The following is a 22,560-nucleotide window of genomic DNA, read 5'->3' as shown; positions in this document are numbered from 1 at the left end:
CCTTCTGAATTTCCATAATTTAAAAAAAAATAAAAATTGGAAAACCAATGATTCAAGGATTGTATTCTCCAATTTTAAGATTTATATTTTATTTTGAGGTGGTTGGGGGTTGTATTAAATAGACATGAGAATATGCGTTGATTGATTGTGACACTTTTTATCAATTTTTAAAAATGATTCACAAAAAAAAAATATATAAATAGAATGATACTAGATTTCTAAAGCAACAAATCTTAATGTAGAGAATATTCCACAAGGCATAGTGCGTACAACCCCTTCAATTTCATATTTCATAAAGGAAAAACAACCTGATATTTTAAAAAAAAAACAAAAAAAAAGGTGGGGGGGGTGGGGGGGGGGGGGGGGGGGGGGGGGGGTGAAGGCATCACATCACGGGTGCACCGCCCAGAAGCAGGAAAAAGGGGCTAAACCGCTGTCCCAGTCTTAAATGTGCGAATACACAACCTTTGATTCAGGGGTCTCATAAATCCACGCTGTCTCGCTCTAAGTAAGAAAAAGATTAATTAAAAAAAAGGGTAGAATTCGAATGAAAATCCAATCTTTATTTGCCAATCCAATTGGGAAAAGAAGGAAAAGTTTGAGAGAGGCGGTACAGAGGAGGTGAATGAGTGAGAATCATGTGATTTTCTCTCACCGGCTTCTTCTTTTTCTTACACTGTCTTCAAAAAGTTGAAAACTTTGGTTCTGGGTAGTCTCAAGATTTCTTGTTTGGTTTAGTAACAGTGAAGAATGGCTTCAAGTGCATCGAAGTTCATCAAATGTGTGACGGTAGGAGATGGGGCTGTGGGGAAGACTTGCATGCTTATTTGCTACACCAGCAACAAGTTTCCATCTGTATGTTCTTTCTTCTTTTAGAAGATCCATCCGGAGTTCTTTTGTTTTTGTGTTTTTTTTTTTTCTTTCCTTTTTTTGGTTGCTTGTGTTTGGTTTATTGTGTTATTTTATGTGTTTCTGCATCTGGGTTTTGCAGCTTTTGTGTTCTCCTAGTTTCGAAAGTCATATTCAATTTATTCTCTCTCTGAACATGTTTGCTTCAGGGTTTGACTGTGGGTCTTTCTCTTTTCTGGGTTTCTCTCTTCATTTTCTTGGGTTTTTTTTCTTTTTCTTTTTCTTTTTTCCCCTCATCCTAAAGATTTTCTTATTTGTTGTTATTGTTATTATTTTTTCTGTTGTAAAAGTTTGTTTGATCATCAGGACTATATACCAACAGTGTTTGACAACTTCAGTGCAAATGTGGTAGCTGAGGGCACCACTGTTAACTTGGGCCTCTGGGACACAGCTGGTAATATTTCTCTGTAACACAATCAAATTCCAGCTCATTTTTCTATTCTTTTTCTTTTACTCTTTTTTTTTGCTAGATTCATCCTGAAATTTTCGAATTGCAGTGGGTCTACCAACAACAGTTATACTAAATTTGGAAATTTTGTTTTAAAACTTGTGTTATCAATCTTGTTTATAGGGCAAGAAGATTACAATAGATTAAGGCCCTTGAGCTATCAAGGGGCAGATGTCTTCATCTTAGCCTTCTCATTAGTGAGTCGGGCAAGCTACGAAAATGTACTTAAAAAGGTGAATTTATCCCAGAATTGTTGGATATGAATTCTGATATTTTCCTCTGTATATGGAAATTACTGATGTAAGAATGCTTTATCAGTGGATTCCTGAGCTTCAGCATTTTGCCCCTGGAATTCCAATTGTACTTGTTGGCACAAAATTGGGTAAGTCAGGAATTATCTATTATTGAATTTCTTGAGACACTCTTTATAACTCTATTTTATTGGTTGTTATTAAGTTCTTTTTTTCGTTTTCTCTTCTCAACTGATTCTAAAGTGTATGATTAAGACTAGTGGATGCTCCCCCACTATAGTTACTCTGAATGTTTCAGCTGTTACATCATTGAATAAGCTAATTTGCAAAGTTTATGTCGATGGAGGAAATTTTGTTTCTTCCAAATTGTCGCTTTTTTGTTAACCTAGAAAAACAATGGTTCTTGAGGAGGTTGCCGGTTGTTCTATTGACATTTTGCCAGCATGAACAGAAGCATATACATAACAATAGATCTTATTATCTGAAACCCCAAAATGATTTTCTTTGCTACTAATGGAATCTTATTCAAACTATGGTAATGGTGTTTCTTCTTATCTAAATTACAATAATGATAATTGTATAGATGCTTTATGATGCCTGTCCATGAGGACACAATTCCCTGAAGGCCATGCTTCTGCTCCACTTTACCACCCTAGAACTCTATTTGTGAAGGGTGTGTTACATGTGTAAAGATGCGTGGAATATTGTTTTAGGCACTGTAAAGTCTTGTTATGTTCACTCAAATGTGAATCCCAACTCATAATGTCCGGGGAAAGCCAAAAGTCTTTAAAATGAGATCCTGGTGTGTGTTAACACTGAAATGGCATTAGCTCAGCTCTTGAATGAGGTGATCTCATCGCAAAAGCATCTCCTTCATAAAAATTGGGAAATACAAAGCCTTAGTCCAAATTACATGGTAAGTAACTAAAGACTTTATTAGAGAGAAATAGGGAGAGAAGCCTTAGTCCTAATTACTTGGGAAGTATTTTACACCTTGATAATACCATACCTGATACTCACACCCAAACCCATGCAGCATGGCTGGTCATTGAGAAGATAATTCTTACCATGGTTTCACAACCATGATTAATGAGATTTCTGTACCCTTATTGATTGGTTCTCTGTATTGATGGAATGGATCATGTCTGCTCACTGATTTTGACAACATCTGTTTTTTATTGGTAGAATCCTTATCATAGTGTCAAGATAATGTTATCGCTGTTAGATCTTGCGTCCATGTGCAAATAAAAAATATCTTGGCTTTTCAATGCCCTTAATAAAGAGAAATTTATGAACTGTGTGATGCTTCAGGTACCTTTATTTATTCAGTCTATGGATTGATGGAATGGATCATGTCTGCTCACTGAGTTTGACAACATCTGTTTTTTATTAGTTTCTTCCTTTTCCATAGTGCAAAGATAATGGAGTCCCTTTTAAATCTTGTTTTCCTGTTTAATAAAAGGAGATCTTGGCTTTTCAATGTCCTTAATAAAGAGAAGTGTCATCTTTATCAAGGGGATGCCCATCAGTAGCCATATATCTTCAATAAAAATAACTTTTGGACTCTATTGGATCCAAGCTTAAAGGACCTCTTGTTTGATCTAGGGTACTACAGTATAAAATATTGACCAGCATTATAATGGTGCTACATCCCATTTGATGATACTGGATATGTAAACTAAATCTGGGATTTTCTTTGATTATTGTAAGGTTTATGCTTATAGAAACTGTTAGCCTGTCATCTTGCGAAAATGATGGGATCAAGAATTTGTTAGGGTCTTCTTTTCTGATGTTACTTATCAAGCATACAGCACTGAAAAATGGACGGGGGAACTTAGAATAAATTACTATCGAGCCACATTTTCCACTGAAAAAGTTACATTTGAGTCTTCTGGCTTGTTTTGACGGATGATTCTTGATTTTGTTTTTAGTGAAGAACAATCATATGTATGTTGGCCTTGAGGAGTCATATTATTTAACCTTCTCCTTGTATGTTCGGTGTTGATTTTTCATTATACTTTATATTTCCCATAGTCAGGCATGACAAACCACTTTTGAATATCTCAATATCGATAAAATCTAAATAGGAAGAACAAGTTTACCATAAAATCATGATGCAACTGCAGGACCTTCTCCAATCCTTAACATCAAATCCAATGATCCAAAAAAATTCATCTGCATGTTTCATCTAATTATTTTGATTTCCCCTTATGAAAAATGCAAAAAGTTTTTCTTGTAAAAAGACGTATAAAAAATATTTCCTATAAGAATTAGTATAGATCAAGAAAAACAAGTATAAAAAATATTTCCTATAGGAAATATTGTAGAATCTATCGAAATAAAACCTAATAAAGCAATGAACTATCGGGCATTGGGGAATGACCTTTGCAAACCAAGTGCTCAACTATTTTCTGTTTGTTCCTTTCTATTTGTTCTCTCACTTATTTATTTATTTGTTTATTTATTGAAATAGGCCAACAAGGGTCAAACAGAAAGGGAAGTTCGACCCTAGTACATAGGACGTATATAAAGTGTGTTGAATGACAATGAATAAAACAAAGACAAAGGCCCTAAATTGGCCTAAACACTCCCCAAGCAATCAATGAACTTTGCAAAAGAAGGGTTAACCTCCCTCATAGAATTCCTAGATCATTCAAAAAAACATATTTAGAAATGCATCATTAGCTCTCAAATTCTTCAAACTTCCTCAGTTGGACATTCTCTAAATGCATAAACAAGGACAAGGGAGCCACCTCCTTACCTTAAGTTTCTCTAGCCCACAAATGTACTATACCAACCATGAAATCATTCTTAATCAATCATGGAAGCATCTGAGCAATTCCAAATAAAGAGAACAAGTAGCAGAAGATGCAGGTTCTCACACAATGGAGAAGAATATGATAAATATGATTTTCTCGCTGTCTATTTCTTGAGTTCTGCAACTCTACTAACAAGAACTGTAGTCAGTCATATCTTCTCTTAAGAAAAATCGCAGAAGAAGTAATGTGACCTAAACCTAAGTAGTAGATAAAACAAATCATACTGAAGACTTAAGTGAAGGTTCTTGCGATCTATGGGGATTCACAATTGATAAGACCAATTTATTCCAAAGCAAACAAACAGTTATTTCCTTTGGGTTTTCAGATATGACTTGCCTGATTCTTCCTTACAGCCAACGCCAATTAATCATTGACCAACCTTTCTTGTGGGTTGATAAGTAGTTATCATCCTCTTTTACACTGCCTTAAAACTAAACTTTCAAGGAGCGGTCAAACCCCAAACTTCCTTTGTGATAACATGTTTGAATTACTTTACAGCTAAGTTTCACAAAATGTTTTACTGTGAAATGCCCATTCTTAGCATACCTCTAAAATAAGTTATCCACATAGTGTTTCCTGACACCCAGTATCTAAATTTGCTGAAGGAACAGCTCTGCAACTCCAAATCCCAATGGTGAACTGAAAACAAGGGTCCCAATAACCTCTCCTACCTTTTCCTTTCAAACCTGCACAAACCAAACATTTCTATGAGAAACTATGCTGAACAAAACAACAAAGACCTTTTGTAGGGGCAAATTGCCACAGCACCCATTGAACAGGAACTTAGACTTGAGATCATCACTCATATTGTCATGCTCCATCTAGAATAGAAATCACCCCCACCATTTTCTCCTTTCCAAACACCTACTCCTTGTATCTATCTTCTTTTAGAGATCTTAACCCCTTTCCTTTACATCCAACTTCCTCCAGATAACTCAGCTCTACAAACAATATCCCTTAGCTATGAAAATCCATCATGTGGAACACCGTGTTAAGGATTGAAAGAGTTCTAATTCCTAGCCCACCCTTTTTTTATTTACAAAAAAAAAAAATCATCGACTACTTCACTAAGCGCAATTTACCCTCCATGGAACCTCACCCAGTAAAAAGTCCTGTTGAATCTTTTCTGTACCTAATATGTATTACCCTTGGAATGACAAATAGGGATATGAAGTAAATTGGTAAACCGGAGGGATTGGTTTTAACAAGTGTAAGTTGACTCCCTTCCACTGATATTGCCTTTTCCAAGTGACCAACCTTTTCTTAAACTGCTTCTCAACTGAATCCCATGTTGACAGATAGAACCAAACTAAGATTTCACCCATTGGTATGAACTTGGGAAACAACCCTCCACCTCACTACAGATGAACCAACTCAAGGCCTCCATCACTAACACAAGCAAATTAAGGGAGAGAGTATCACCCTGTCTCAACACTCTCAAACTGTGGAAGAAGTCCATTCTGGTCCCATGGATTGACTCTGAGAACCTAAACTTGGATATTCAAAATTTGATATGTCCAATCCACTTTTGATCAAAGCTCAACTTATCCACCCTCATGAGAAGGTGGCTCTTCATTTTAGCTTATAAGTAGTTATTATCTGCTAGTTGCCTAATGAACACAAGAATAATTTTATGGCACTGATGTGGTAAGGCTTGTTTAGGAATTCTTTTGAAACCACTTCTCAAAAAATAGTTTTTGAGAACAGTTAGAAAAAAACAATTTTTTGAACTTTTCTAAAACAAAGATTTGTTTGGGAACTTGGAATGTTCTCAACTTGTTTTTTGTGTCTTCAAATATTTCTTAAAAATTGTTTTTGTCTGTAATACGTTATTTTCTATCATTCTCCATATTTATATAATTGCTTTTTAAAATAGCCATCAGAAAACAAGTAAAAACAACTAAAAACAATTAAAAAGATAGTATTAAAAAGCACCCTGTTTTGATAGCAATTCTCAAAAACTTGTTTTGGAAATAACCAATAACCAAACATGTTTGCATCTTTTTTTATTCTCAAAAACAAAAAACTATTCTTGAGAACAATTCCGAAACATAGCTGTAACTTCTACATTTACATGATTTCTCTCACACTACCTCAGTTTTCATTTTATTTTTCAGCTTTTATCAGTTGCATATTCAGAAAGGAATTCTTTGATTCCAGTGCCTAATCAAATCAAAGACTTTGCTCTTCAATTGTTTCAAGATATAAAATATTTCATATGCTCTGACCTAGTATATCATGTTCCAGTTTAGCAAAGTTCTGAATTAGCATATCCCTTCAATACTGCATTTCAAAGTAAGTGGTATTGCACTTAACCATTCCTATTCTCATGGTATAGCTGACCATGTTCTAGTTCTGAGAAAGGGTGTAAAACCAATTATATGATATGGATTGACATATATGTTTTATTTTAATGGTCCCTAATGGTGGTTGTTAGCTGTGTGCTGCTATTTGATTTATTTTTTAATGCAAGTCATATTGGACTCCTAGATCTTCGTGAGGACAAACACTATTTGGCTGATCATCCTGGATTGGTTCCTGTGACCACTGCACAGGTGTGATTTCTATTCAGTAGCTGTTTTCTGCTCTCTGTTGACCAATCATTTAAACACTGCTACTAATCGTAGTGATTTTTGAATAATCAGGGTGAGGAACTCCGCAAACAGATTGGTGCTGCATATTATATTGAATGCAGCTCAAAAACTCAGCAGGTACCGATAAAATGTCACAAATTTCCCATTAGGGGTAATATTCATTGCTTCAGAGTCTAAATGCCCTTGTGGATCTTTTTGTTTGGGCAAGTAGGCTTTTTCTCAGGTCATGCTACCCATAGAAAATAAAACAGTTCTACCAGCGTAAATATTCTGATCTGGGAATTCTTCTGTTTATTGCATTGGGTTCTTGGGGAAACTTTAAGATGGCCTACAGTTCTCGCTTCCAATACATATATGATAGAGATTTTTTTTTAAAAAGGAAATTCTGAAAGACACATATTGGTTGTCCTTGGGCAATCAGAAAACTCACAGTATGATTATTGATGAACTCAGCATTGTAATCTAGAACATGCGTGTCATATGATGGAAGAGACCTACCAGAGACAAGATGCAAAAGCTGCAAAAGTTTCACATTTCTTGTGATAATACATTTATGGTTCCAGGCTCCCCAAAGACCTCCATGCAACTTTCCCTGTGCTTTGCTGAAAGTACATTGCTTAATTTGACTGCAGTATCCATTTGAAAACTATTTTCCTCTTTATGATAGTTCTATCTGGAAGCCCTGCTGAATGGCATAACATCCTTTGGATATTCTGAAAGGCTGGCAGATAGGAAGCTTGAATTTTACCTATGTGTTTTTAGTGTAAACTGTCACCCTTATTAAATGTGGATCCTACTTTGCCATGGTTTTCGCTGTTAACTATACTTGGAGATGATGTTCTCTATTTTGTCTGACAGATACCTTGAAACTCTATTTATTATTATTATTATTGTAATGTATCTTATCCTTTCGGCAATCACAGAATGTGAAAGCTGTCTTTGATGCTGCAATCAAGGTAGTTATCAAGCCACAACAGAAACAAAAGGAGAAGAAAAAAAAACGGCATCGAGGATGGCTGTAAGGGCCTTCACTTATTTCATCCCTAAGACTTGCTTATTTTCTGTTGAGCATCTAACAAAATGATTTTCACCAAGTTTTATCTCATGTTTTATGTCTTTGAATATTACAGCAAGATGTCAAAAGAGGTTTTTTCTGGCTTTCACCTGTATGATGCTTCTATAGTTCTGTTGTTACTAACGTTCTTCTTATATATTTCACCATCTTATTTTGTTGCCCGATCAAAGAAAAAGGATATTATACAATGCTACATAGACATTATACCTTATGATTTTCGTGGTGCAGTTGTATTGAAATAGTCATTTTTGTTTCCTTCCTCATTATTAGCGGAGAAAACAAAGGTTCTATTTGGGAAATGTTTTCAAAAATAGTTTTTAAAAATACTCTTATTCTCTGTTTTCTGATTGTCAAATATATTTTCTTGTCTCAAAAATTGAAAATTGTTTTTGAGCATGGTTAACAAACATATGCAAACTATCCTGTATTTTTCTTTCATTTGATTTTCATTTTTATTTCATCATTCTGTCATATCTGTCATGCCTTCCAATACAGAAGAAATCCCACATGAGAAAGAATCCATCATTCACATTCTTCTCACTCTTGTGCATTTTCAATAAGCATTTATACATGTATATGATTTAGCATATTGATTGACATATCTATTTATTCCAATTTTCAGGAATGTCTTTGTTGGAAGGAGCCTCATGTGTTTCAAATGAAATTCACTATTGAAAGTAATTTAGAATTTCAGATGTTACTAGTAATCCAACCACACTAATATGCAGTCCAGAGGCTTGGTTTCCATCAGAGTCAGGCTGTCAGGAAGCTGTGAGTTCAATTTTCTATATGCTGTCTTGTGTTGAAATGCAGCATATCAACTCTCTCTGAATGTTGCTCATAATTATGGCTGTTATCGGTTTCGAATTTTATTTTATTTTTTAAAAATTTTTGGGAAAATTTGGGTATTCTTGAATGCCATTGTTTGTTCATTGTAAAGAATTGAGTTGAAATGTTTTTTTTTTTTTTTTTTAGTGGAAATTGTATCACAGGCCTATTTGATTGTTTTTCCACCCTTGGTTTATTGAAGCTTTATTTCAGGATTATCTCATTTAATTCTCACCAAGATATGCTGTAAGTGAATGCATTGGGAATTTGTATTCTTTATATGATTCCTTGCCTCGTAACACATTCAAATGTTGTCAACCATTTTCTGATTAATAGCTTCAAGAATGGGCCACCCATGGTCAGCTACCGCATGATGGACCTGCGTGGTGGGTCCAATCTTAAGGAGGCCCCTACCCTTTGCTTTTTCATTTCAGCCTCAGTTGTCTTCACCTCCAATTCATTAGGTTTTGCCTTTTTGTCATGGTCTGATTATTGGGAGCTAAGAATCAGCGTAATCATAAGATGAGTGTGGTTGAATGGGGACGCTGGATATGAGATAAGACAGAATAAGAATGGGTTCGGTCTTGAAAAGCTCAAATGGGCTATATGATTTAAATAGGAAAAAGCGGGCCTATGTATAGCGAGTGACAAAAGGGGGAATAAGTTAAATAGGATCACGAGGCAACTCCCATAAACCTGAACAAGCTTTTGATCATAAAAGAATTGCTAATTCAACAGGATTTTGAAGTTTTATCGAAATGAAATAGGTACTGATAGCACATGAAATATGAAAGGAAACTCGAGAAAATGGTTCGTTACATCATCCATACATATATGTATGCGCATATACCCAAGTAGAGGAGGTTTTTTACTCCATGAATACTCAGTGGTGAAGTGAAACCATCCTGCTATGGATAGAGGCCTTCTGCCCATTACCCATCAGGATTTTGCAAAGTATGACGTTTGCATCATCGAGTGCCAATGCTAGTATACTGTTTGCACCAGGGTACAAAACCACTTAAATGTCATGTGTTCATCTCTCCATATTAAAAGAGTTTGGACCTAGAAAAGAGAATGAAATCTTCTCATCCCGGCCAAGATTTTGATTGATCGAGACATCAAATTATGAGACTAAGGAACAAACTTCCTGTGTTACATTGCGACTCTAGCAAAAGGTGACACCAGAACAATCACAACCCACATTCAAATTTCAGCTACGTTAGTAAACACACTTCCAGGTGCATTGTCAAGTGCAAAATTCGCTCATTTGAGACAAACTCAATTCAATACATTAAGCACCCAGACACCACATTAGACAAGGAACCTTCCAGGTCATGAATTCAACCCCCATAGAGACTCCCATATATAACAAATAAGAAATCATCATTCAGATCACATCAATGCAGCCAATTGACATTTTTGTTGAGAAAACAAAGATTGAACCACCGCTTATAATGCAAACACCAAGGGGAGAAGATAAAAGACATTGACAGCAATCTGGCTTAATAATGTGGATGACAGAGATATTCTAATTCAAATGCAGGAAGCAAATGAACCAAAAAAGAAAAAAAGAGGCCAACAATCCATACTCTTAATATTTTCTTGCCAATATCAACCTTGTGCGGGTTTGAAATGTCTGATGGGGTAGATCCAGACAAAGGGAGCTGAAAGAAAGAAGGTTTTTTTTATATAGGTAAATTTTTGTCCCCATCGGAACACAAAACTGGAACATCCCACAAGCTCTCCCTAACACTTCACCACTTCAGCAAATGGTTATGATAGGGCCTTGCATTCTCAGGACAAGAAATATTACCCAATGGCAACTGAAGATTTTTAAAAAAGGATCCACCATAGTTTCCCAAATGGTGGATCCCAAATAAATCCTACTCAAAAACAACTAAGAAATTCCAATATCTAAAGAAGAATCACAACATTTTATAATCATCAGGAGCTCCACCATACTATCTTCTGTGGCTTGCAAGTTTTGGGATAAGATCAGTTGCTTTCATTACAGACACCAAACTGCAAAGAAAATATAATAATTGTGGTTTATGCTATCTGATGACAAACTGTCACCATGACACACATTTGAATTAGGACAAGAACACTACAAGATCATAACCATGCTGGCAATTCATAATCTTGTAAGACCTTAAATTACATTTTCCAAACTGCAACCACAAGCAAATGGTTTATGTCCTTTCAATAATGAGATTCATCATTATACACCATCATTTCCATTACATGGGATTCCATCAAAACAACCTACCCAAAAGTGATAGCCAACATGTAAGCAAAAGGATAAAAAATATAAGAATAAAAAGATTTATGGTCTGATCCTGCTAAACCAAAAGGAGGCAAAAAATTTACAAATGTGATCTATATAATCTAAGATTATCAGAGTTGGGGCAGAAAATTAAACAGTAGCAAATGAGACAAATAGTTGGGTTTTAAAGAAAGTTCAAAATACATCAACCACAGCAACTAAATCATGCCAGATAAATTAAATTTAAACAAAAAAAAAATCCTAACACTTGTATATGTTGGGAAGAAAAAAACAAATGAAAGAGAGATGAGCATAAGAGAGAGGCGAAGAAAGATAAATTAACAAAGCAGATACAAAAGGGCTTCCACTCAAAGCAGTTCACAACCAACCTCCCTTGCCAGAATGGAGGGACGAGGGGATGGAGTTGGGTCCATGATAAAGGGCAGATGCACTAAGCATCAGTACGGAACCAATTTTGTATGTCTGGGCAACACAGAGCATGCTTTAACAGTTAAATATCTACAAAAGGGGAAACTGATCTGCATCCACCCAGAATACATTTAAGAACAAACAGCCAGCAGGCCCCGGAGAGAAAGCCTTTAATACAACTGATACAACCAGAAAAGGTGGGGGTCGGAGACTATGAACACATCAAATAACTCACTTACCACCCATCCTCTGAGAGCAAACCAGTTAGATGATGACTTCCGGGGGGGTTATCCACTTCCCATCTGGAAAGGCAAAAAAGTGAAACCAAAAACTTAGAATCAGTTTGATAGCATTAAAGACAACAACAGTTCATTGTTATCAAAGAAAAAACATATGCCCAAAGAAGAAGTAAGAAAGTTCTGTTAAAGATTCCATCCCAACAGAAAAAGAAACAACAGAGCATGCAGGTTAACAATTCATTTGCTTTGAGATAAGCAGAGAAACAGGCAAATATTTTGGAAGTCTCTTATTTCAACATATACTTCTCTCAAGATCAGAGGGATTATAGCTAGCAGACTGTAATGAGAGAAAAACCATGAAAATGTTTTTCTTCCTCAAACTCTTCTCCCACCTTCCTCTTAAACAACAAAAAATTCTGAAGCTTTTGTTTCTATGGTAACCCTTCTCCAAATGCAGTCAAAGTGTATGTAATATGAGAAGTGAGAACAAATAGAAAGTGCATATAAGCCCTGAAAAGAGCATCTCTTCTGAAATCACCTCTTTTTCCCCAAATTCTAACATTTACCAATCACAATGTGCCACAATGCCTTTTTTCCAACAATGTCACCCCTTTATCTACTAGGAATGACTTAGCATTAAGAAAATAAAACAATCATACGGCATATTGAAATTGGTAATTGCAAAAATTGCATGGGAAATAAGAGTGCTTAGGAAATGCTCTTAACTGGTTTTAATACTTAAAATGTCTCAACTGAACCTTGCACAGAGATAGGGTAAACATGTTTAGAAGACTTACCAAGCCTCCATGGTCAGCCAACTGTGCCATAGCAGATTCTTACTGCCATGAGGATTGCTTGTAACTAAACCTTTCTGTATCCCATCCTCCCTCAGGCTCCTTCCTCTTCAAAACACCACCAGCCGCATGGTACATCCTTGCTTGCTCCCCTGCTAGGGCCTGTGAACTGGCAACAGAGAGTTGCCTTGATGCAAGGGAAACCACGGACTCCTCTCTCCCATCAATTTCTGGACCTCCAGGGCCTGCATTGAGGTCTAGGCCCTGCCTTCCCCATCTCCTATTGCTCTCAAGACCACCACTGTTGCTGCCATCTGAAAGGTTCACCACATAAGGCCTGGGGTAATGTGACGGAACTGTACCAGCTGGTCCAATTAACTGGGAATTTACAGCAGGGAAGCAAAGCCTCCCAGCAGATGAGGAATCTGTAAAAGAAGTTGAACTGCCTGAAAAAGTAGCTGGTGGCAGGGGAAAATTGGTCCCAAAAGGGAATACTGGATATTGAAATGGGGTTGAGGGGAAGGGAACTGCAGGAGAAGATGACAATACAGGGCCCCTGTAGACATCAGGATTAAATGGGGTTCCACCAGTCGAAAGACCCATTATCCTTTGTGGCCCATTAGTTGCAACAATTGGAAATGGTTGTTCCCTATCAGGCATGATGGATGGAATTGTGACAGCTGAATAATTGTTTGCCGGAGGAAACCAAGATGAGAAGTTCCCTATGTCTGTATTGTTCATTCTAAGGCAAGCAACAGGTGGCTGGGATGCCATGCTGCTTCGGGCATGTTGGCTAAAAGATGATGGTTCAGCACTTACCTCATCAAGAACAGGTCCATTGTTCAAATCAAAGTCTCTTCGGACAACCACCTCACCATTAGGAAATCCAACAGATGAAGAAGATTTAACTGGCAGAAGGGGGACCACCAATCTATGAGAGTTGCTTGCTGAGTGCTGCCCCATATCAGTCACTTCATCACTTTGGTTCAGATCAAGATCAAGGCCCCCAGAGCAACGAATGGGTGCAGAACCCATAGGTCTGTCATGTGCCAAATCACGACTACTAACAAGATCACATGTAGAGCTTGTCTCCTGAGCAGAGCTTCGAGAAGTCATGTCCTCGAGAATTCTTTCATCGGGCATATTCAGGTCAAAATCCAACAAAGGACGATTTTGTTTACCACTGGTAGCGTCAGATGGAACATTCAGTGCATTCAATGGCATCTCAAGTGTCTTTCTTGGTTCAGCTGGTCGGAAAGCACTAGTAGCAGCGGATCCTTTCCACCCAAGTTCCCCTTTACTCCTTAATAGATCATCAGGAGGAACAAAAGGCCCTTTAGCAGCAGCAGTCACTGTAATTGAAGCTGGAAGCCCACTGGACATTGATGAAACAGGAAAAGGCAATGGGCTAATTAAATGAACAGCGGCTGAACATCCAGGTGTACCTACATTTACTGGTTCCCCAAATTTCCCATCATCTGCATTAAAACCTTCATTCAAATCAAATTCCAGTTTTCCATCCACATCTGATCCCCCTGTAGCTGAAAAGGAAGAAGCATCTGCAGTGGTGGAAGCACATTCCTCTGTTTCATCCGCTTCATCACCTGGCAACTTGGATCCTCTAGGCCTTACAAGCTGTTCCACTTCTAACACAGGAAATGTGGGTGATTGTTTGTAAGGAGCTTGCCCACTAGAACAGTTCTCAAGAACCTCTTTATTTCCTAAATTCTCTTCCATAAGTTCCCTCTTGTGATCAGTTGCTACTGAATACAAACCAGCCACAACTCGATCCTCAGCAGCAGTTGAAGCATGATTTTTTGGCTCAATTCTCTGTTCTTCCATCTGATTAGCATGATTTGAGACACAAATTTCATCAGCCTTTTCAGCCTTCATTTGATCAACATTTTCTGGGACCAAATCTTTACCTGAACCAGAAGGAAGTGGCACTTCCTTTTCAGTTCCTTTCACAAAGTCCGAAGGTATCATGGAAGCTGGTGGCTTTTGCTCTGTATTCAAACCTTCATTAACATTATTCTTTTCACCATCAGGTTCTAATGATGCATATGATGACTGTTCTTCCTTCAATTCTACACAGGGAAGGACATCATTGACTTTATCTTCAGCCAATGAAGAACTGCTCACCTTTGGTTTAGTATCTGGAATACCATCAACATTTACTCCATCAACAGCTGCCTTCTTCTCATGAAGTTGTTTCCCTTGTTCATCATCACTGCCTTTTTCTGTTGTGCTCACAGGGGATGCAGTCACAGAAGCACCAACCACTGTTTCATCTGATTTTCTGTTGATTTCTGAACACAGCTCTGAAGTTCTTACTAAATCAATACTGGTAGAATTAATATGTTCATTGTTCTCTCTGTTAGTCAATGCATGTTTAGGTAAATGATGCAATCCATCCTTAGCCCAAAAACCCTGCTTCTCAGTATCACCGGTGGGACCGTAGTTAGACTGACTTTGTTCTCTCAAGATGTCATCTCCTGTTGGTTTTGATTTCGCATCATTGCCTGCAGAAGAATCTTCAATAACAGCAGTATTTCTTAGTGGAGAATCAGCAGGTGAAACTGACTCTCGTTTGGCCATTTCTCCGGCAGCCACACTAGCAAGCAGATTCATTCCGACATCATCAACAACTGAAACAGATGCATTAGCCTCACACTTGACACAACTTTCAATTAAAGCATTCATGGAGGTGAAAGAAGCCTCAACCAATTTCCCTGACTTGGGTTCAATTCCTGATGATGACGAGGCAGTTTTGATTTTCCTAGTGTCATCACCAGTCCTGGAGCGCTCTTCATCAGGAAGAGTAGCAGGTGATCCATCACCTTCATCAGACCCAGTCATTGCATCTTTGAAATCATTGCTTTGCCATGACTCAGTATTCACATCCGAAGTATTATTAGCTCGATAAACATCACTCTTTTCCTTCAGATTACGGTCAGATTGATCATGCTTCCCTGAAAGCACGGGAGAAGACGCCTGACTGTTCACCATGGAAGGATCTTCAAAAGATCCACCACTCGCACTTTGTGCAGGACTGCGGCCTCGATTGGGGATCTTGACAATCAGTTTGTGACTGTTTCCCTCAACAGTGGGGACATCAAAAGCCTTATCGCATGTCAATCCAGACTGTGATACTTTTTCTGAGGCAGGATTTCTTTGAAAGGAAGAACTTCTACTTGAACCGGTTTCCCTTTGCACTCCAGACACAGCAGGCCCTGGATAGCCATTGACTGATTTCCGATGCCGTGAAGCACCACCAGAGGTCTTGCTCACACTCATTGACATAGCTGTCGAGCTCCTAGCATCTTCCTTCCCTGAGAAACCCACAGTTTTGGCATGGTCACTCGAACAAGACTGACTATTGTTATGAGATTGACTAGAACTGCTGCTTTTCTCATCCCTTACTGTCGTTAGAGGAGGATCAGAGGCATTACCAGCACCAGCAACGCGGGTTTGACCATCCTTTAAGCTAGTACTCACTGATGCAGGTGATGTTGCTGATTTTGTAAATCCCTGGGATGCAGACCCAGACTTGGCAATTTCCCCCTGTACAAGCTTAACTGGAGCTGTTTTAGATGAAGAAAGCTGTGTGACTGAGCTCTTCATGGCAATCTCAGAGGAGCCTCCAGAGTGTCTGTTCCCACCATGAGAAACTTCAGAAAGACGTGGCCTCGAAGACCATGCAACAGCCTGACTTGAACCAGACTTCGCATCATTAATATTCATTTCTGCCTCAACACGTTTCTTCCATGTATCAACTAAACTCCTTGCTTTTTTCTGAATTTCTAAGTTTTTATGACTACGTAAATGATTAACAGATTTGCCAATGTTACACATTTGAAGGGCTTGAAGATTCACAGGCAGCTTATCGAGTGCACGAAGTAAAACCAATAGGAATTCCTCAACAGATTTATCACTGTCCTTGGGGCTACTACCATCACCAATCTTTCCTTTATGTGCCTCTTGGAGCCATTCATCCAATACAGGCAAGCCCCTGAGCTGGACAAATCGACCAAGGCAATCATACTTCTCTGTGGCAGCTATAACACCTGCAAGAATTGAACGGCCAATCAAGTCTATTTTCTTCTCAGCTCTCTCAGGCTGCATGAGTTGCACAAGTCTCTCAACCCCTTCTGAATCAACAAGCCCTCCCCTTTCTGTAATTTTAGCAATCTCAGATTTCCAAACGCTCTCTGGTCTAGAGTGACCAGAATCCCCATCATCAGTTTTTGAAGGGCGCTCACGTTTAATGGGCTCAGAGCCCTGATCTCCTCGCTCCCTTTTCTTTCCCTTAACTTGGGAAGGCAAGGAAGTGGCACAGTTTTGAGTACTACTATCAGAACCAGGTTTTATTTGCGATGTTGATGTTGGACCACTCATTGGTTTTGGAGAACGACCACCTGGCTGCACTGTTGCATGCATTTCTATTCGCGTTTTATATAATAACTTATCTACTTCTTCCTGTCGCTCCTGCAGAAAAGATGAAATATGAATTATCCCCCTCCTAAAAATAAATAAATAATAGAGCAGAATGCTACGTGTGAAAGGGCAACTAAAACTCACATTAATATAATCTTGATCAGTTAACCACCATAAACACTTGTTTGCAACGTCAAAAACCCGCCTGCACACAAACGAGGATATTCCCGAAGGAAGTTCATCACCTTTAGGAAGGAATGCGACTTTACACGGATGGAGTAATGATGCAGCAGGAATCTCATCCTTATGAAAGGTATAGAAAACTTCGTTTGGCGCAGCTTCCAGCAGGATGCCTTTGCCAAGCTTTACTTCAGAAGGTCGATAAAGCCAATTCACACCTAACCTTATATTATTCTTACTTGATGTTAACCAACGGATTATTCCAATGAAAGGTGGGGAATCCTGGGACGGTTTGAAAAGAGCACAGTCACCAACACTAATGTTGCGACCATCCTGCAAAGCAATAGAAGTTTACATGAAAATAAAATAACCAAAACTATATAAAGATGCAAAACAAGACAACAGCGTTTCAACAATTGTGATCCAAACTTTTAAAAAAACATAAATGGAAATTATCTTTGAGATAATTGGATATCATTAATAGATCTAACATTAAATATAATTTTTCTACATAGTCAATATGTTGGTTAATGATAATGACCTTTAAAAATGAAAAACATTAAGAGCACTTAGACTGAAGAGTTCCTAAACGTTACCAACTAGCCACATTCTTTCTTTTTCAAAATGTAACTTATAAATGATTCATTCAAAATTTTCCATTAAATGATAGGTTACAGAAAAACTTACCACCATGAGCATGGCTTCAACTTGAGTCTGATGGCCCTGATCTAAACAACCCCACTTTATTCATAAAACTTTTTAACTATTAACAAAAATATGACTCTTTGCCTCACAGAAATAAACCTATTATACTACCAGACACTAGGAGGTCAAGATTTGGTGTGCCCCATGTAGCAGCAAGAGAAGGGCCATGAAAAACTAGACACTACATTACAGTGCACATGTAGCATTGTTTTCGACCGACATCTACCAGAAAGTGATTAGAATTTTAAAGATGTAATCTTCATTTTGAGCAGGAAATATGGCAGCAATTCAAGTTTTGCACGATAAATAAATAAATAATACACAATCTTCTTGAGAACTATTTTGGTGATAATAAAATCTAGTCAATATATACATCAAGTCAGTTAACTAGCTAAAGCTTATATCTTTAATAGCCAGTTCTCCTAAATGGCTAGATCAAGTAATATCAACTAAAACAGGCCCAAGTAATGTTTTACACTCCTCTATTCAGGCTTGGGACTGGTAGCAAGAAAAGAGAAGACTACCCAGGTGGATCACCTCTACAGCTCATTTGCTAACGATGCAACAACATTGTGCAGCCACATGCAACAAGGGTATTACCAAAGTTTTCTTAGTATGGCATTGGAACCCACCAAAATAACCTCGATGGACTTTAAAAAGGAATACATTAATGACCTGTCATAAAGACCAGCTATGCAATAGTCGTTACCATGTTTTTTTCAATGAGCACCATGCATGCTTTGTTCCATGAGCGATTATTTAAGTTCCATTTAGATAAAAATAAACATTGCTCCAAATAAATATGAGCTCTAATAAAAAATTGTCCTAAGGCAAAAATAATATAACAAAAGATAGAATGTTGCATAACACACTCAATATTATAAACTTAAAACTAGATGCTTCTAAAGCAGCATCCCTATTGACAGGGGTGGATCCAATCCATGCCCCCCTGAAATTTAAAAAAATAAATAAATTAAATAGAGGGGGATTTGAACCCCTTCCAGTGAATATGTAAAGAGTCTATTGTTACTACTAGACTACACACACATTTTGTTCAATTTTTGCCCCCCATCTCCCCCCCCCCCCCCAAAACATAAAATTAATAGCTAGATTTGCCCCCCTCAAGTCATTTTCTGGCTCCGCCACTGCCTATTGACTTCAAATTTATATAGGGAATTTTTTTAGTAATGAAAAATCCACCCCGAGCAACAAAACATTTATTTTCCCTGCCAATGAAGAAAACCCAAGTATCACGGACTCCCCTCTCTACCCTATATATGGTTCAAATACTAGGGAGGCTCCAATTTGGGACCTCAAGTTTACAACCAAATGTCACTGCCACTTATGTTCATGAGTTCATATGCTCATGTTTCTCGCAAAAAACTTGCTTCCCAATTTCAAGTGGACCTCATGGGTAGTTCCCTGTTTTTCAATATCAATTTTGTCTTTATACCCAATACTTCCCATTATTTTGTTCAATTTCTTTCTATTAAACAGATATCACCTATTTATAACCTTCAAATATAAAAAATTATACCCCACAAATCTCAACCAGATGATACCATTCCTGTCAAACTATAGATCTTGAAACCCTAAATAGATATAATGAAACCTTGTCTTTTCCTGGGGAATCATGTATACAAGATGTATATGAACCACACCTAGAGAAAAGGGCAAAAACGAACACAAAGCCCCAACAATTTATAACCAATGCCCAATCTATCAACAAAATGCAAAAACCAAACACAACCCCTCCCCCCAAAACACACACACACACACACTCCAACCCACAAACAAGGTCCTTAAGAAACCTTATTTTACAGCTAGACCATTACATTCCACCCCTTCAAAAGTCCTGGTATCCACTATTCGCAACAAGTCTAGATCAGCTTCAGAACCATCCTACATTGAGCACCCAGAAAGGTGCCTTCCAAGCTAAGCAATGCTTCTCTAACTGAAGTTAGTAGAACCCAAGACACTCCTGCTAGAGAAAAAACCAAAGCCCACATTCCACATACCAAATCACAATGGATAAGGCCTGATCAGCAAACTCAAAATTATGCTTACATAGGCAGCACCTGTTGACTAGCTAACATCCTCTTCCCATGAGATTATCCATAGTGACTATTTTCTCCCATGCCATTGTTTAAAAATAAATAAAATAAAGAAAAAAATACCAACATTAGAGGTGCCTTTGGACTCCATATTAGCTTAGATGAGAAAGTGACATCACCACCCATACTCAGAAACATAATAGGATCGGACTGAAAAGGTACCTTAACCATTTCTACTTCATACCAGTTTATCTTATAGACCATTGGACGCAACAAAACTTTTGGTTTTTGTTCAAAATTTTGAAAAAGGCAAATGAATTTTTTTGTCAAAAAAATGCAGATTAGTAACCCTAAATAAAAATTCCAAAATGAAAACATGCAAACAACTTCAGATGTAATTTTCTGAAAGTTTCATAAAATTTCCAATAATGAAGTTCAAAATGCATTCATGCCATTTCCATTTCTTCTGGTTTTCAAAAGGAAAACTGTTTTCCAAGTCAAAACTAAGCACATATTTAAAAATCACATAAAAATTCTCAATGTGGTTCGAGTTACTAAAAGATAACTAAAGCATATTTTGATGTAAGAACTCAAAATGCAGCCTTGTACTCCATTTGATATTAAAATCCAACTTAACAAAAACCTTAGTTGGGTTCACCAAAGTATCAACTGAACTGCAGCATCCATTGACTGACAAAAGGAAAGAAAAGGGTACTCCAACATCAATAAATCATCTGACGTATAATGTAAAGGCGGATTCCCCTTTTGGCATAGCAAAATTACCACTGAACTGCTCAGGAAAAGGGAAGACAGCAAATATTCCACAATGAATAACCGTTCCTGTCGTTTACTATAATCAACATCATGCCACAAGTCAGAATATTCATGTTTCAACACATTCAGCACAGGAGAGAAACACCACTTGCCTATATGCAATTTGTAAGCCTCTCTACTAATCCAGCTGAATATAAACCATCCATACATGACATTGATTATTGCCCACAACATAGATTACGGTTGGGAAAGCAACCAACCAGAGTTTAAAATCTAAAATCTATATCGTTTGTGTTTTTCCTGAGTGTATAATAATTTGGGCAACTCCCAACATCTAAAAACATCAACCAACCAGAAAGTCATAAAATTCAAAGGTTTCCCAAAATCTCAGGGCCCTTACGAATGCATCCAACCGCAAAAAAGAACATCTTACCTCTCAAACCTTAATTATCAAACTTGCTCCATAATCTAAATCCAGTGACAAAATTTAGCAACGCTCAAAATGCCCTTTCCACAGCTTACATAAGCCTCAAACAATCACTGAATCTACAAATACAAAATCAGTGTCTCCCTCATAAAATTGGTGGACCTAACATGTTTGATTTATTTGTCACAAAGATACCAACCAAAACATACAAGTATAGTTCAAACTCCATGTTAATCAAACAAATAACACACAATTCTCGGAAATAGGGTTCATTTCCTCAATCAAAATAACAACTAAAGATTGACCTTTCCTGAATTATATACCAAACAAACCAACTGGATACAACAATTCTCAAAAATTGGGCTCGTTTATTCACTAATTCGCGCCTCAGACACACCAATACAAAGACACCCACGCCTCCGCATCCGCCAAACAGCAAATCAACCAAAACCCCAAAAAACAATACCTTTAAGAAAGAATTAGCTGTAGATGTCGAAGAATCATCAGCTACAGACGCGGTGCCACGAGTAGGGACCGACCACATGTGCCGACTCCGTTTCCTGTCCTCACCTTCCCGCCCATGCATAGCCTTGCATTTTTGCCAGTTCCCGCTCCGATCCCACCTTCTTCCCCAACGACAACCATCAATCCCGCCTCAATTCCACCCTCGAAACCCTAAAATTCACCAATTCCCATTCCTCGAAACCCTAGATCCACCCGAAAACCCCTCCTTCACCATCTCCCCCTCATCGACAAATCTAAAAACCCCGACCACAAACAACCCAAAAACAAAAAACTAATTCAACAATCAATTCTAGTACTCCTCTTCGAACCCAGATCCATAGATTTCGAAGCCGCCTTCCGCAGAATCGATCTAGAGAGAGAGAAACAAAAAACCTAGAGAGAGAAAACAGAGAAAAGGGTGCGAGCGATATAGAGAGAGAAAGCCAGGCGGCAAAAGGGAAAGGCGTACTTGGTACTTGGTAGAGGAGAGAGAGACGGGCAGATGGGCAGATCGGGTAGTTCGGGCAGAGCAGCTATAAATCCACCCGCGGGTGAGGTGAGTGAGGGAAAAAATAGAATGTGACTAGACTGAAGTGAGTGTTGACTGATCCATTTGGGGTAGTGTTTTGACTTTTCTTTTCTTTTTTTTAATTATTATTTTTTTCATTCTTGTAACGTTTTTGGGTGTGAGCTTTCGATCTCAACAGTGAATTTTACTTTTTGGTGGGTGGGTGAATTTGGATTGTTGTGATTGGTTATATGAAGAATAATTGGATTACCTGTGGGAGGAGGGCAGGGGGTGTGGGGAAGTTGAGAGTTAGGTAAGG

The 22,560-nt window shown here is 37.9% G+C and overlaps 2 protein-coding genes across 3 annotated transcripts; one reads left to right on the top strand and one right to left on the bottom strand.

Annotated features, from left to right (window-relative positions):
- Positions 1 to 365: 365 nt before the first annotated feature.
- On the top strand, positions 366 to 9,147 carry LOC100253515 (rac-like GTP-binding protein 3). Of its 2 annotated transcripts, none has more exons than XM_019226464.2 (8): positions 366 to 855; positions 1,200 to 1,303; positions 1,481 to 1,590; positions 1,676 to 1,739; positions 6,918 to 6,982; positions 7,073 to 7,138; positions 7,945 to 8,039; positions 8,719 to 9,147. In XM_019226464.2, exons 1-8 carry the CDS (start codon positions 797 to 799, stop codon positions 8,756 to 8,758), a joined length of 603 nt encoding a protein of 200 aa, XP_019082009.1. In that variant the 5' UTR covers positions 366 to 796; the 3' UTR covers positions 8,759 to 9,147. The 2 variants fall into 2 exon arrangements, with proteins under 2 accessions (XP_019082009.1, XP_002283394.1); XM_002283358.4 differs by having other exon boundaries at positions 370 to 855; positions 1,216 to 1,303.
- Positions 9,148 to 11,289: 2,142 nt separating this feature from the next.
- On the bottom strand, positions 11,290 to 22,236 carry LOC100248456 (uncharacterized). Its single transcript, XM_010664901.3, has 4 exons — positions 21,696 to 22,236; positions 17,234 to 17,602; positions 12,656 to 17,140; positions 11,290 to 11,921 (listed from the first exon to the last, which is right to left on the bottom strand). The coding sequence occupies exons 1-3, from the start codon at positions 21,813 to 21,815 to the stop codon at positions 12,695 to 12,697; spliced, it is 4,935 nt and encodes a 1,644-aa protein (XP_010663203.1). The 5' UTR covers positions 21,816 to 22,236; the 3' UTR covers positions 11,290 to 11,921; positions 12,656 to 12,694.
- Positions 22,237 to 22,560: the final 324 nt, after the last annotated feature.

Source organism: Vitis vinifera, chromosome 17 (genome assembly GCF_030704535.1).
Source record: "Vitis vinifera cultivar Pinot Noir 40024 chromosome 17, ASM3070453v1".
Taxonomy (NCBI): Eukaryota; Viridiplantae; Streptophyta; class Magnoliopsida; order Vitales; family Vitaceae; genus Vitis; species Vitis vinifera.
Note: the sequence above shows the minus strand (reverse complement) of the source record. Positions and strands in the feature narration are given on the sequence as shown.

Coding starts and splice junctions, on each gene's coding strand:
- LOC100253515 (XM_002283358.4), top strand. CDS start 751: ATGGCTTCAAGTGCATCGAAGTTCATCAAATGTGTGACGGTAGGAGAT. Junction 1,304..1,480: donor GGGCCTCTGGGACACAGCTG/GTAATATTTCTC, acceptor TCTTGTTTATAG/GGCAAGAAGATTACAATAGA. Junction 8,040..8,718: donor AAACGGCATCGAGGATGGCT/GTAAGGGCCTTC, acceptor TCCAATTTTCAG/GAATGTCTTTGTTGGAAGGA.
- LOC100248456 (XM_010664901.3), bottom strand. CDS start 21,815: ATGCATGGGCGGGAAGGTGAGGACAGGAAACGGAGTCGGCACATGTGG. Junction 17,603..21,695: donor CAGCTAATTCTTTCTTAAAG/GTATTGTTTTTT, acceptor ATTGCTTTGCAG/GATGGTCGCAACATTAGTGT. Junction 17,141..17,233: donor CTGATCAAGATTATATTAAT/GTGAGTTTTAGT, acceptor TCTTTTCTGCAG/GAGCGACAGGAAGAAGTAGA.